This window comes from Ischnura elegans, chromosome 6 (genome assembly GCF_921293095.1).
Source record: "Ischnura elegans chromosome 6, ioIscEleg1.1, whole genome shotgun sequence".
Lineage (NCBI taxonomy): Eukaryota > Metazoa > Arthropoda > Insecta > Odonata > Coenagrionidae > Ischnura > Ischnura elegans.
In genome coordinates this window covers 32,999,505-33,014,334 of record NC_060251.1, presented here as the reverse complement: position 1 = coordinate 33,014,334, position 14,830 = coordinate 32,999,505, and the positions used below count along the sequence as shown (strand labels likewise).

The 14,830-nt window shown below is 37.6% G+C and overlaps 1 protein-coding gene across 1 annotated transcript in view; it reads right to left on the bottom strand.

The window, feature by feature from the left end:
• The window catches only part of LOC124160230, a 50,051-nt gene extending 35,538 nt beyond the window's left edge, over positions 1-14,513 (bottom strand). The window contains exon 1 of the mRNA XM_046536043.1: positions 14,429-14,513. Within this exon, the coding sequence (XP_046391999.1) occupies positions 14,429-14,443 (15 nt within the window). The 5' untranslated portion in view covers positions 14,444-14,513. The remainder of the gene's footprint in view (positions 1-14,428) is intronic.
• Positions 14,514-14,830: the final 317 nt, after the last annotated feature.

The window sequence follows — 14,830 nt, the reverse complement described above, 5'->3', positions numbered from 1 at the left end:
ACTAACTGTACCTAAGCACTTTGATTGCCAACCATATCCCCTGTATCAAAAGACGCCTTGCGTGACATCATGAATCAGCGTGTTTGAAATGACGCCTCGGTTTTATACGAGGGTTTGAATCCCTTTTGTCATCCGGAAGTGCATTAGCGCATTTCAAGATTTGGGCATACTTCTCAGACAACTGTGAAGCAGTGAAAGCCGTCTTTGGCCTCCGATGTTTACTCATTCATCGTGCTTCTATTTAAAACGGTGTCTTGAATTAATTTGCATTAATCACTGTCCGTAAATAACGCTACATTCATTTCTCAAGTCATTTAACAATCTGTTTATTTTTTACGAATCACTAAACGTCTCGGAAGCTGCTCTTACTCAGGATTACAGCTCTTTCCACGATAGAATATGATTTTTGATGTACTAAAAATGCCGCGAACCAAAGAAACCCTCACAGATTCATTCCTATGAGCTTACGAGGAACTTTTTTTGTGGCTCATTTCACCTACAAATATTCGCCATAAATGTTGTCTCATTTTAGCTATCGATTATTTTGAATATGAATCTATGTAAAAAAAATAATATTAGTAATACTATGGAAATGCAAATAATTTTCTAATATTTGATTTTAAAATACCTTGTTCTAAAATAATTTTGTATCATCATAGGTATTTCGCATTGCATCCTCGAGTTTATTACAGTACTTAATGGATGGTTATTACATTTTATTTCGTTGGCATCTCACTCCGCGATTCATTTAAAAGATCTTATTTTTCAATTTTGGAGAGATATTTGTATGTTAGACCGTAAGTACGGTTTATCTGTCTTGTGAGAATTGAATACATGAAAAAGATTGAGCCATTTAAACATTAACGTTGCGATAAAAGACTATTTTAGTTTAGTAGTACTTGTCATCATAATTTCGATTTCCCAGAAATTTTAAACGAGAGATAGTGAATGTAGTTGAATATGTAATAATCCAAATTAAACTGCAGTTACAGCTGCATTTTAGGATATACATTCCTAGAGGATATCTTTTTACTGCACTACCTGCTATCTACGTATTTATCGTGCAGCCTTAAATGCATTGAATAAAATGTTCGTTTGCAGTTAATCATCAATTTGAGAATTGCGAAATATTATTACTTCTATGTTGATATCACTTACAAAGGCGTAAAAATATTTTTTGATCAAACCAAACATTTTTAGTCTAAATATTTAATATTTACTTCTGGCTTTAAATTATAGTATATTTCCATCATGGAAAATGAAAGTATTACACCTACTGTTGATAGGGTTCACTACATATGCATAATGGATATATAACTAACCGGATTTTTTCCATCTTATGATTATAGGGAAAATTAATAATTGTAATCTTTTTATTTTATCCATTAGTATTAGGGATGTTAAATGTATATTTGGTAAAAATTTCCATGTTTAAATGGCTACGCATGACTATAATCAAATTTTATAGCAGCGAAGCCATCTTATCCATGCTACGACTAGGCGATAACACCAATTTTTCTGTAGTTCACAATAACTAAAGATACGTCATTATGAAGCAAGTTGACAGAAAAATCTAGCAATTAAGAGGTTAGAGGTCGAATTCCTGTCACGATAAATGACAATTTAAGTGGATTACTTCCCACGAGCTGGTGTTACGCTTTGATCGCCGTCCAACATATTTATACGAGATTGAAAGCGGATAGCATGTCATTTGGCGGCGGCGTCAACAGCTAGGGATGGCACGGAGCGCCTGCAACGAATGCAAATAGTCTCGCGGTGGCAAGGAGGCGTTATCTTAGAGGCACGCCTTCTTCTAAGTGTTCACGCTGTGATGGACAAGAGGCACGCCCCGTGAATAGCACGAAGATGGTGTGCGGCCAAAACCATTTACGAAAAATTCAACCGTGAAATTTTACATGTTGCACATTATATTTACTCATGGCTTAATGAATTCTAAATTCCTATAGTATAAATGAATCGTTTATATGAAAGGCGAAGTAAAGAGAAAATATATTTACTTACTCTGCTGCCACTGAACCTACCGGTATATATGGGTAATTACAGCGGTTTATCTGAAATTTATTTCTACTACAATATTTTTGGTACAATATTCTCTCAATTGTTTGCAAGCAGAAATATCCTAACGTGGAGCAAGTATGAATGGGAAAATGATATAATTTCTAAATTGTGACCAGAAATTGAGTGAGTGTAAGATACTAAGCAGTTCTTGCTTTAAAGTAAGATTGAAGTTTTGCTGATTATAGGAGTCTGAGAGCAGTGTATATTTAGCAGTGCCTACGATATCGATATCGGTGGCAATGAAATAGTATTTTTACTTCATGTAATAGATACACTTGAGAAAGATGTATTTTTATCGAATTCGGGAGCGTAAAAATTATAGAAAATGATTAATATAAAATAATGCGTTATTGCGAACATTCTACCGATGAAGATGTGGTCGCTTAGGTTTTTTGACAGCCTTAGGAAAGAAGGTTGTATATGCTGATGTACATTAACTGCCACTAGGCAGTTGAACTGTACACACAGAACCTCTGCTCAGATGCTACATACGTAATGATATCTCTCATACACTTGGCAAACAAAACTGTGGACTAGTCACCGGATAATCTTTACGAAGTTGCCCGCAAGAACACTCTTACTGAGTACACTTAAATTAAGGAAATTCCATGACGCATTAACCATTTCGGCCACCTTGTCTCGAAACCGTATCGAACGCATGGTAGTCGTATTTCCTTCGAATTTGCGTCAACTGCCTCCTCTAAAGTCACACAAAAATCCACCTGTTTAGATAGCACCTTAGTAAGTTGAAGCGATTAAGGCAAGCGGTGCTATCTCAAGGGATCCTGGTTCAAATCCCGTTCAGAATCAATAATAGGTTCGAAGGTTTTGAGGTTTTCACGGCGAATGATGATGTTGAAGTTGTTTTGGGTTTCCCGCCGGATGAGATTCTCCATCTCTGCCTAGATGAGGTTCTCCATCTCTGCCGAGATGGAGAACCTCATCCGGTCGGAAACCCGAAAAAACTTCAGCAATAATAGGTTCCTCTATTGAATTTTAGCAATTGTAGTGCACCTTGCAATAGACTCCACAAAGGGTTACAATAGCCTCCGAGGTGGTTGTATCATAATAAGATAAATGCAAGCAGACCGGTCAAGTTGTATGACCAGACTGTGGGCAATATTGAAACCTTGCATTTAAATGTACGCTGGGAAATGGAAGCAAGTTGGAAAGTTAATTGCATAAAGTTAAATTTAATTAAAACCCAGATTTATCTCCTCCATTGTGAATGTCATATTATATTGGAGTGGTATTTTCAATCGAAGTAATCAACATATAAGCAAACTCGCTGCTTCAAAGCCATTCAAACAATATCGTCGTTGAAACCAGCCAAGCTGAAATCTTACCAGATAGAGAAAGGGTGGAGAGGGAGAGGGTTGAGGGTTACATGATAAAAGGGTTTTCAAATTCAATACTAGATGAATTCACGGAAGCGAAAAATCGTGCTTTCTGATATTTATCCAATGGAGAAGAATGGAGAGGAGTGTAGCGCTTTACGGTATGGAAATGTGGACATTTAGGACGGAGGAATAGAGATGATTGGAGGCGTTTGAAATGTGGATGTGAGGAAGAATGGAGAATGTAAAGTGCTGCGAGAATGGTGGCTGAGGAGCGCTAGCTTCAAGATGAGATAGAAGGTTACGATGCAGCGAGTTTTGTGCGACGAGATATTGTATTATCTTGAGTTATTGCTAAATAGGGTGCGCGTGAGAGGGCAAAATAGAAGCGTCGAATTACCAATGAACTGAATTTGACGAATATTCTTATTTCTATGGTTTTCAACCACAAGCTTTCAACCACATGTTGAAAAAATGTGAGAAGAATGTTTAGTAAGCGTGGGAGGGGAAAGAAGACTGCAGAATTTTTCGATAGAGGGTAAGAATGGGTCTAATAGTAAATTAAATAGAGAAATCCAAGTCAGGAGGGGAGAGGGGAAGGAGTGACTGGAAAAATGCTTCATGTATACCTATCTTGACCAGGTTTGCATGGCGCCGGAAGAGCGGGGTAAGGGGGTGCACTTGCACCCTCCCTGTTAAGTACGGGAAGTGCTTTTGTAACCTCAAAACACCAAAAAGTAACCGGTGAATAAAGTATATGATGAGTTTATCACCAAGTCAGAATCAAGAGAGAGTAATAATCGAATCGAAAATAAATTGCCAAGTTTCCAAGTAGGCTTCCGCGGAGATTTTGACTGTAGGCAGTAATTTCTCTGGGTTTTCTACCGCGTTTATACATTTTTGTGGACCATATTTCGCCAACGTTCCAGTTGAATGGAGAAGGTGAAGTACTGCACAAGGTGGCTTAGGAGCGGAAGCTTCAAGATGAGATACGGAGGCGACAGAAGGTTTTGATGAAGCAAGTTTTGTGATGATGTTGAAAAAATGAGGAGTAGGTGATGTTGAAAAAATATTAGAAGTTTGTTTAGTAAGTGTGGGAGAGGAAAGAAGGTAACAGAATTTTTAGATGGTGTGAAAGGGTGGGCATAATTGTAAGCTAAAGAGAGAACTCCTCAATATTGTCCAGGTCCACTGAAGTGCTGATTCAGAAATTAAAGGATTCTGATTCAAGGATTTTGATCAATCGCCAAACTTTCCAACATAACGCCCCAGGAGCGGCACTTAATGCACTCCTCTAGCATTTTTTTCTACCCGCGCCCGTGTTTGACCGATAGAATGATTGAATAAATACTTTTTTTCCTTAGGATATTTCTGCGATCATTTCCTCTGTTGAGAGCTCACCCGTGCAAAAACCTGCGTCGCGTGAACGTAGCGAGACAGGTGTGCATGTGGACTGTGATAATCGTTCCTCGACGTCACCGACTGGTGGATATTAGGTCACCCACGAAACGCTGAACTGTCTCGTCTCGAGCCTCACGGCGGTGGATGGCCTCCACACTCCGAATTATGTGGGCGTTGCACCAATACACGCATTGAGTACACATTGAGGGCGTCGTGGGAACAATTAACTGCTTCTCTCCGATGAGCCGACAACAGGAACAATTAGTAGGTGTCAATCAGTTGCGGTTTTGCTTTCGCAGTCCGAAATGCAAGTGTTGTCGGCGCGTACTAATTTTTACTTTTTTATCACATCAACTTGGGAAGCACAGTAGACTAGCAATTAGTACGGCGTTTGGCTTCAATACTTTGGGTCAAAAAAAAATTAACTGAGTTAAATTTAAGGTTGTCTCTAGAAATGAATACTAGTTGAAATGCATACAAAATTTTCTTTAAAACCCCTTGATTAAAGTTGAAAGTAAATAAGAGTATTTTTTAGGTTAAAATTTATTTTTTTCTGATTGTCTTATGTTGGTTTTCTTAATTCAGATGCTTTTAAGTAATAATTTCGTCTTAATGTTTTACATCTAGTCCCATTATATTCTCAGCTACATGAGAAGAATGGATGAAAATTTCCCGTGAGTCATTCGGATGAATAATATATTTTCGAGGTGCAATACGCCAAATATTAACGATTGTATAAAAAATAATGAATTTACGATCATCTAGGTAATTATAAACCGATTAACGAAAAATGAAATAATTTTCATGGCATAAAAATCCTTTCCCTGTGAGGTGGCCCTAGGGATAGAAATTAGCCTACCTACTGAGCTGTGTGTAATTTATGCGACCGTGGCTTAGCCTGAGGTGATCTTTATCCTCACTTTTCTATACCAAATTTCGGGTTGAAACATCTGTTACCAATTAACCCTTTCTAGACGATGGAGTTCTCTCCTTAGCACGACTGGTGGACTAAGCCCCAGGAGAATCTTCCGTCTCATCTGTACAGAGCATTTTTGCTAGAAATTCGTTAAGAAGGGACTCGCGGATAATAGCACACTCTCAGGACCAACCTTTTTCGACCATTCCCAGAGGGGATTCCGCATTATGTTGGACACCGAAGGTAGTTGGGCTCCCTCCTTTCCGGGTTTATAACTCCTACCAGTGTCATTGGTTCGCGGTTAATCCATGCTTTTTGATATGAATTAGGTATATGGATAATTTTTATATGGAATTGGTTGATAATCATCAACATTTCTTGTTGGCATCATCGCATGGAATGGAATAAGGGTGAAGTTAAAAATAGCCTTACAAGGCCTTCTAAGCGGAAAGGTCACTAATTGGCTCACAGTGTATGAGACTGGAAACTTAAAAAAAAACATCCATATGGGAAGCTTGACTTATATAACAAAGACGTAGATTAGAATTATCCGAGTTTATGATTCATTGTGAAGGTTGAGGTCACACCGTATTTGACCACTCATCATCATTCGTCAACAATCGTGAGACTGGTTTGACGCAGCTCTTCATATCTCTCTCCTATCCGCTAACCTTTTCATAGCTACGTATTTCATCTCTTATACATCCTTTATAACGTGTCCTATGTAACTCATTCAGGGCCGTCCCCGAATTTGACCACTGGCGTGTGAATTCCTCACATCCGGGGTAGGTTGGTCAGTTTCTTTCCCTGCTGTCCTGAGGACGTTTAAGTACAGTGATGGATGCTAAAGCGTTTGCGAAAAGAAATAACAGTTGGAAAAGACTTTGCACGGCAAATATATCGATATCACGGAAATGGTCAAATTTTCTATTCTTGATTTAAATTGACATTCTGGAAATTTGTGATCCAAAATTCTAATTTGGAAATCTGCGATTTTTAGGATGTTAACTTTAAGTTAAATGGTTTCGGGTTTAAATTCCGCGTGAATTCTATGGAAAATCCATAATAAAATCTTTTCCGTGCGGAACGGCGCAGGAAAGAAGTAGCCTATTGCATGTAAATATTAGGGAAGAGTAGCGCTGATGAAAAATACAGTTGGTTTAGCACATCACTTGAGACAGCATGTACGCAATGAGACATCATAGATTTCAAACAGGAAAATTCACCCAAGAGAAGTCAGCAGACGTATTATTTCGTGGAACTAAAAGGAATGTAGGGCAAGAGTAAATTAAATTGCCTTGGTGAAGGTGATTATCATTATTTGAGAGAAATATATTAGACTTGGTTAAGTAATGAAATATTAATATTAGCATTGTCTTGGGAGTTTCGAGGGTAAAATACAAACGGGAGTGGCTCTTTTCGTTGACCTTGCCCTTCCTTGAATGAGGTGTGTCGAGGAATTCGGGAATGTCTATTCAAAAACTGCTCGACGCTCAACACAAACCCAGCAATTTCAATATCATGTTATTTATTTTATTCCGAAACATCGAATACAGCTCATATTGGCCATTTTATATCGGAGTACCCTACAAAGTAAACAGCTACACTTACACGAACAACCATGCGCTGGATACGCCCCGGAGGGACTCGAATGCGCGATCTCTAATTTGGCAGCCAATCGCCGCCACCTTTTTGGGCTATTTAATGAATCTCTGCTGACAGTGTAAAACCCCTTCTTAGTCTACAAAACTTTGAAAGGAAGATTTTCAATCTGCCTGAGCTTTTTTAATACTATTCCTCCCTCTTACAACTCCAAATGAAAAATATCACGATATACAAGCACCATTTTTGTTGTGAGGTAGAAAATTTAGAAATTGAAGCAAATAATAGTGTTTCACGCTATGGATTTGCTTCCGAATCGACCGAAGGAAAAGATAATCGCAGAGTAAACAAACCTATGATCAAATCACTAAATAATGCTTAACGGCTTCATTATGTTGTACCGCTCGGCCAGTAGAACTTATCTCCAATAAAACATTAAGTCGTTACGCTCTCGATCAAAATATCTTGCTACCTTATAGTGTTCAGGATATTATTTCGGGATAATAGCTAAAGGTGGAAAAGAGGAATTTTTCCACATCTTGGGGAAAGAGAGAAGGCAGGGTTAGGATGAAGCAAGGTAAATCCGGAAAGAGATGCTAACAACATTGTTAGAGAGAAAAATGTGAGACTAAAAAGAGGCGGGAAGGGGGAGAAAGATAATGACGTTCATAGATGAAATGAGATGGATGATGGAATCTTTAATGAGTTGATGACGGAAGGCCGATGAGGAAGGAAGGGCTGGTTGGAATGATTCTCAAAACATTCCATGTGAACCTACAATCGCCGGTAAATGGATTGACTTTGATAATAAAAAGGTACGTGGTATAAATCCTTGGCGACTCGTGTAATTATTATCTATATTTTCGACGCAAACAATTTTATTTTAGATCGGTGTAATGGATGTTTTGAGTTTCCAACACTTGATGTCGTTGATAAGAATTATATGGGACAGGGATTTGGTAGGTGATCATCCGCCCATACTAATTATTGTTATTTGCGAAACAGTTATGAGCAATTACCTCGCGAAGGAAACTTAAGCCTGTTCAATTCGGGTTTGCGCAAAATTATATAGGCAAAAAGTTCCGAAAGAGCTTCGGAAAAGTGACCCCGCCTTCGTCCAACAGCTTGTCATTCTTTACACGGACATCCAAGGGCACTTGTTCTTCCCCGACTGGTGGCCCCACGCCGAGTCCAAGCTGTTCTGTATTTTGCTCGATTTATTTTACTTTGGTTTTTTCTCTTTTTATATCGCGTCGGACTCCAAATCAGGAGACCTACGTCTTTGTAGCACCGTCAGCTCAGATGGACGATAGCCGAAAAGTCTTCAATAAAGTCTCGTTGTTTGATTTGGGATGCCAAAGCGGTGGCCAGCATAGTTTATTTCCTGAGGGGAGGCGGGAAGGCTAAATCCAAGTATAGTTAGGTTAATTTAATTTAACTAAAGACTTTTATGATGACTTACATGCAGATTCGCAAAAAAATAACGGTATTGCGATTGTAATACTAGATGGATACTTTCCTGGAATAAATCGGTTTACGGTACTTAATTTTTTAATAATTTTCCCATTTTCATTCGCTAAGGTACCAACGAAAATTTAAAATATCATATAAATGACCCTATGACACTGTTTAGAATTATCAATTCGAGAAGAATCATTGGGGTCTCATTGATATCATAATAAAATTTTTCTTCTTGGTCTCTTGTAGAGCATTGATCTATGTTTATTTTGCTAAGTTGAGTAAGAATTATTAAGCGGATGGGATGAAAAATGGAGTATCATATTGACAATAAATTTTTGAGGGAGATAGAATAATAAATTTACTTATAGTGAGAAACATTCTCATTAGGTGTAGTGAACCAGGAAGGAATAGAGTTACGCCATATCATTGGCAAAGAATAAAATCTCTCAGCTATCATTGTGCATATTTATTTCGTGATTCGTGATTTTTATCACTTAATTCAGAACTATATGGAAGGTGGGACTTCATGAGAAGCTTAAGCCATTGATATAGAAATTAACCAATATTTAATATCTAGTTGAAGATTAATAATGAAAGACACCTTGTTTCTTCCACAAGTTTGTAAAAATTTCTATTTTATTGCCGTTTTCGGCTGTTAATGATAATGGTGTAACAGCCGAAACCGGTAATAAAATAGAAATTTTTACAAACTTGTGGGAGAAACAAAGTGTCTTTCATTATTAATATGGAGCCCTTCCACCCCAATACGTGCTTCAAATTTCGATTTAATCTAGTTGAAGAGATGAAAAAAGCCCGATCAAGCGGAAGGCTGTGGCTGTCTCGTGTGGTAGTGAAAAAATAAGTTTCATCACTAGAAATGAAGACCAATTATTGAATGGAGCGCGATCACATCCCACACTTTGCAATTAATTTCTATCCTAATCTCCCACTTTGAGGAAAGCTGTTCTTCTGAGAGATGTAACGCAGTCTCAACCGCGTAGCTAGCGTGTTTTAGCGGTCCCCGTGTTCAAACTTTTAGCGAATATCATTCATCCAACTTGGTTTTCGGCACACAGGTGTTTTTTCGCCCAAGTTCATTATCCTCGCGCCCACATGAGGGACCGTTCCGCCTTCACCATTCCATTCTCTCAAACCCGATTGGAATATATTTTATTCCGATTTTTCATTTTTTTCGAAATATAATTTATTTATTTTTCGCAAATGGATCCCAGCATGGTGTGCCTCGACCGATAGAACGAAGTTAGTTCCTATATTTTCTCAATGAAATCGCTTCCTTAATGAATGATAATGAATCGAAAATTAAGAACGTTTGTCCCAATAATCTCGACAGTTGGAAGGTTTCGCAATATCAGTTAAGAATGAATTTCCCGAACATCGTTTTGCTTTCTGTTGGCCATATGGATCCATCCAATGTTGTATCGTTTTTTCAAGGTCCGAAGAAGGCGTGAATGAATTATGCTTTCTCCTTAGTATCTGTCATATATGCTATTCGCGAGGAAAGTGGATTTTTATGGCGATGAAGAAATACGACCACATTGGCTTTTGAGTTGTTTACTTAAGGTTTTCGATTCTGTATTCGCTACTACCATACGGACGTTTTAAGGACGTATATATTTTGTGGCAATCATCAAAAGGTGATCGCATTTTTTGCCACGGTTTTCAGCACATTGAGGAACTTTCGGTACCAAAATACTTGTTTCTTCATACGTCGTGTGTTTTAAAAGTCACCGCAAGATTTTGTAATAATGAAGGTAGCTAGAAGCCATATTTTCATGATATTAATAATATTCATTAGTATTTTGAAGTGTACCCCCTTAATAATTAAATGCAAAATATTTGGCCAAAGTTTGGCTACATTCTTATACCTTATTTCGGGCTTCAATATGCAATAAGCGTCTTTTCAGATGATAGTTTAAATTTTCTGATTTTTAAGCAAATTTTTCTGAACATCACTCATACTAACATATGCTGTTGACAGACAAGGTAAAACCTACACGCCAAGCCACTAATAAACGTTAAAAATTGAGGTCAAGAGAAAAAAATCAAGTATTTAAATAAAAAAACTTATAATTAATCCTCGCTGCTCCTCGGTGAGTTACTCTACGTTTGTTTTGAGACGAAATATTTCTCAATGTTTATTACCGGATGATTGTATTCATTTACCTCTGTGGCAAAATAAATGGATATTCTGTATAGCCCAACAATACTGTCTCTTTCATATTTAATACATTTTTACCTGTAAGGTACCATTAAATATTTTTTGTGGAAACTTGATAAGCATGCCACGCATGATATTAATAATAATAACAGCTTCCCACCTTCATTTCATGTGGTCATATGAAACTAAAGGGGTGAGGCCACAGCCCACTTTAATGACTTGTCTTCCGCGCGATAGGAAATTTATGTGACCGAGGCCCTGAACGAGTCAAGAATTGGTAAATACAACCAAATGGGTGTGGTGATTTGCGATGGTGGTGCATTACAGCAGCGATTGCTGTCCTTGATTGCTTTTATGGAGTGTTTAATTTAATTTACGCCCACTGCAAACGTCAAACAGCAATAACACATTTGTTGATGGGAAATCCTGCCCAAGCAATGCTGAGGGAACTGCATTGTTATCTTCTCCGTCTTGCAATGTGCATTCCGTGAGATTGAGAACATATCGAGTTTAATTTGTGTTTCAAGTACCTGCGAATATAATTGAATTTTGTTCAAATGTAGGCCTTGACGCAAACTGAATTTGATCCCGTGGGCTTTAGAATATTTGTGAGATATAACATTTTTTTATGAAAAAATTATAATATATATCAGTTCCTATGGAATATAGTCACAGAGCAACTTGAAAGAAATATTTTAGTAGTATCGTCGAAATAACTATTACATTATATATCAAAGCCATTTACATTTTGTATCCCCCTCGAAAAGGTATGAAAGTTTCGCTTCATCCCAGAGCCAATTTTAAGACTGTATTACGCCTGGAATCAATGAAAGATCAGACCTCATCTAACTTACGACATAACTCTGTGGTTTTTAATCCATAATTATTTTGATATTAGTCTTCATCGTAGGAAATAAAAAAGCAAAGAATAATTTGGGGTCTTAAGTTTAATACGTGACGAAACTATTAAATATTGTTATTAATAAATTTTTTTTGAAAATAATGATAGAAAATAGATGTCATTCAGTATTATGTGAAATGGTATACATGTCATGTAGTGGAGGTGCCAAAACCAAAAATTATTCCGGAAAATTAAAGGATCGAAAAGTACAATGTAAAATGGATACGTAGACATTAAAAACAGGAAGTGTGAAAATAATTAACGAGTTAATTATCAGGGATAAAATTGTGTACCGAAGTGAAACGTCAGAAATATGCCTTGTTGAATGCAAATATTTGCATTTACCTTACATGATGAGCATTTAATATTCAAATTGAAGTCAAATATTGAGAATACTTGTGATATTGCTGACAAAAGATCCATATTAGAACCTGGTAAAACAGTGGCTATCTCGAAATAAAAAACTTCACAAAAATTTTAAACTTTACTTCACACAAAAATTATTTTTTTAGGCGACCACGGTATTTATAAGGACTATCAAGAAATTGGTCTGTAAAGAAATCAAATTTCCTTGAAAATTAATTTCGCTTATTTTATTATTTAGATGGATATAGCCAATGCCTGCTACGAGAAATACTTTTGTACGCCTCATATGGTGAATTGGATGAAGTATGGCTGATAATTTAAATTAAATTTTGTAAAATACTTCATAATTATTGCCTTTTAATGTGAGATGCACTGCAATACACCCTAATTTTTAGCTTCTCATACGTGTCGATGTGGAGGCATAAGGGTGTGATGGGGATTTGGAATTGGAAGCGAACTATTGGCTTATATTGTGAGAAGAGATGACGATGCTATCTGCATTTTGGCGGAGTGCGTAGAGAACGATTGAAAATATGATTGGATTAAAAGCATATTCGATGGGGTCTGGCGAAAAAAGATAATTTCAAGAAAGAAGGTGGGTAAAAAGTGTTTGGAGGCCAGGAAACGATGTAATTGAATATGAGGGTAGGTGCGCATTTACATACTCTGATTACCATAAAAAATAGGTTATGCGTACGTGAAAGTAAAAGTATGGAACCCATTCTAAGGCGTGAAGAAGGATTGCATACTAAAGATAGGAAACAATATTGCTGAAAAATGATTTTTCCTGAGAAAATAAATGTTTCTATGGCAAAGAAATAGAATACTAATGTTTGGTATCGGTATTTCTATCAAGAACCGATTCAAATTCAGGGAAAAGAATCAAGTAGTGTAAAATATAAAGAGTCATACCACAAGCGGTCGCAAAGAAGATGGGTGGAAAGTTAATTATTCGTGAAATAAAATCGATGAATTGCAAACGGGTAAACACGGTTCGTTAAACATCGGATATATTCCAAACTTCTGTGAGTGAGTTTGAGATATTATTTCGATGACTTTCCATTGAAACTGGCAATACTTTACTATCGCACATCACGCATAGGAGAGTTGGAGAGATTTGTCCTTCCCATGAAATTACTGCGTTAATTTGAATTTAACGTTTCCATCACTTTTTTTCCTTTTTTATTCACATAGAGTCAAAAGGCAATGGAGCGTTCAATCTACTGGATATTTTTGTTTAACTTCACAGCGACCTATAGGTTAAATTACTGGTAACTCCGCGTTGAATTCTAGTATTCATGATATATGATGCTGGTTCAATGGCTTTGATCAATCGATTCTAGATCGATTATTTCCCTGTAGGTAGTATACGGAAAAAATATTCGGCAATCTTACAGCTTTTATAACTGATATTATAACTGCTATTTCACTGAAGTTCCTTAACGTTACTTGCATATTTCTCTAAAGTTGTTATTCTTTAGCTGTCGCAGAGGAATGGAGCAGTAAGAAATCAGCAAAATATTGCATGGAGAGAAATATTCCTTTTGGTGATTTGGCGGAAAATAAAATTGCGTTCTACCCTTAACCAGCTAGAAAATTATCCGGAAAAATATCAGCAATATTGTAAAAACTGACCCTTGCCTTGTAATACTCAAGGAAATAACTACTAAGGAGATCACAATGATAAGCTACCAAAAATGACAAAGCACGGCCCGTCGAGGGAGAGAAGTACTTTTGAAAATGATTTAATCGTTATATAAAAACAAAAACGAAGAAAAAAGGATTACTGATAATATCACTAACAATTCGGCTTCCTTGATGTCAGTATGGCAGAAAATTTGGGAAGAGCTCACCGTAGTGAGCTAACTATTCATCCAGATTGAAAGAAAAAATTGCAATTTTCAACGATCATAAACTTTCATTCCAACCTAGGTTATGATGTTATTCCATCATCTTCAAGGTTCTAAATGATTCCGATTTTTTGAAGATGGTGTAGGAGCATTTAAACCTAGGCTGGAATATTAGTTTATCATCGTGGAAAAGTGTTTCTTTCAGTATGGAAACATTACAGGTTTTATTCAGGCAAGACTCCCAGATACGCGAGGCTAGATGCTAGATATGAGAGCTATTAGTGCGGTTAGATAGAATAGTAGCGGGACACCCTGTGACCCTAGGGAGAGACTCACCTTGGGAAACTGCATCTCGCGGGATGTTCGGCGGAAGACTGTCTGTTGGAGCGACGGAACGCCGTGGTTAGGACGAGTTGATGCTCGTGGGTGGTGGTCTGCCTGCATGGAGGGGGAAGGACACGTGTTTTTATAGGGGTGTGGGGTACTCTTCCTGAGGGCAGGGTGCAGTGGGGTGAGGTTCGTAGGGTAAGGAGTGTGGGGTGTAAAGGGGGAATGGTGGTGGGATGGGTTGTAGTGTTCCAATCCGCGTCCACCCTAACCACCCACTTGAACTCGAGTTCACCTCACACCCCATATAGATACGCGGAGCACTTTATCCGGCCCGCCTATGTGCAGGAGTCCCCGCGAATACCTCCCGTATCACCGCCTCTCTTCAATGGCCATGCCTCAAGGAGGGAT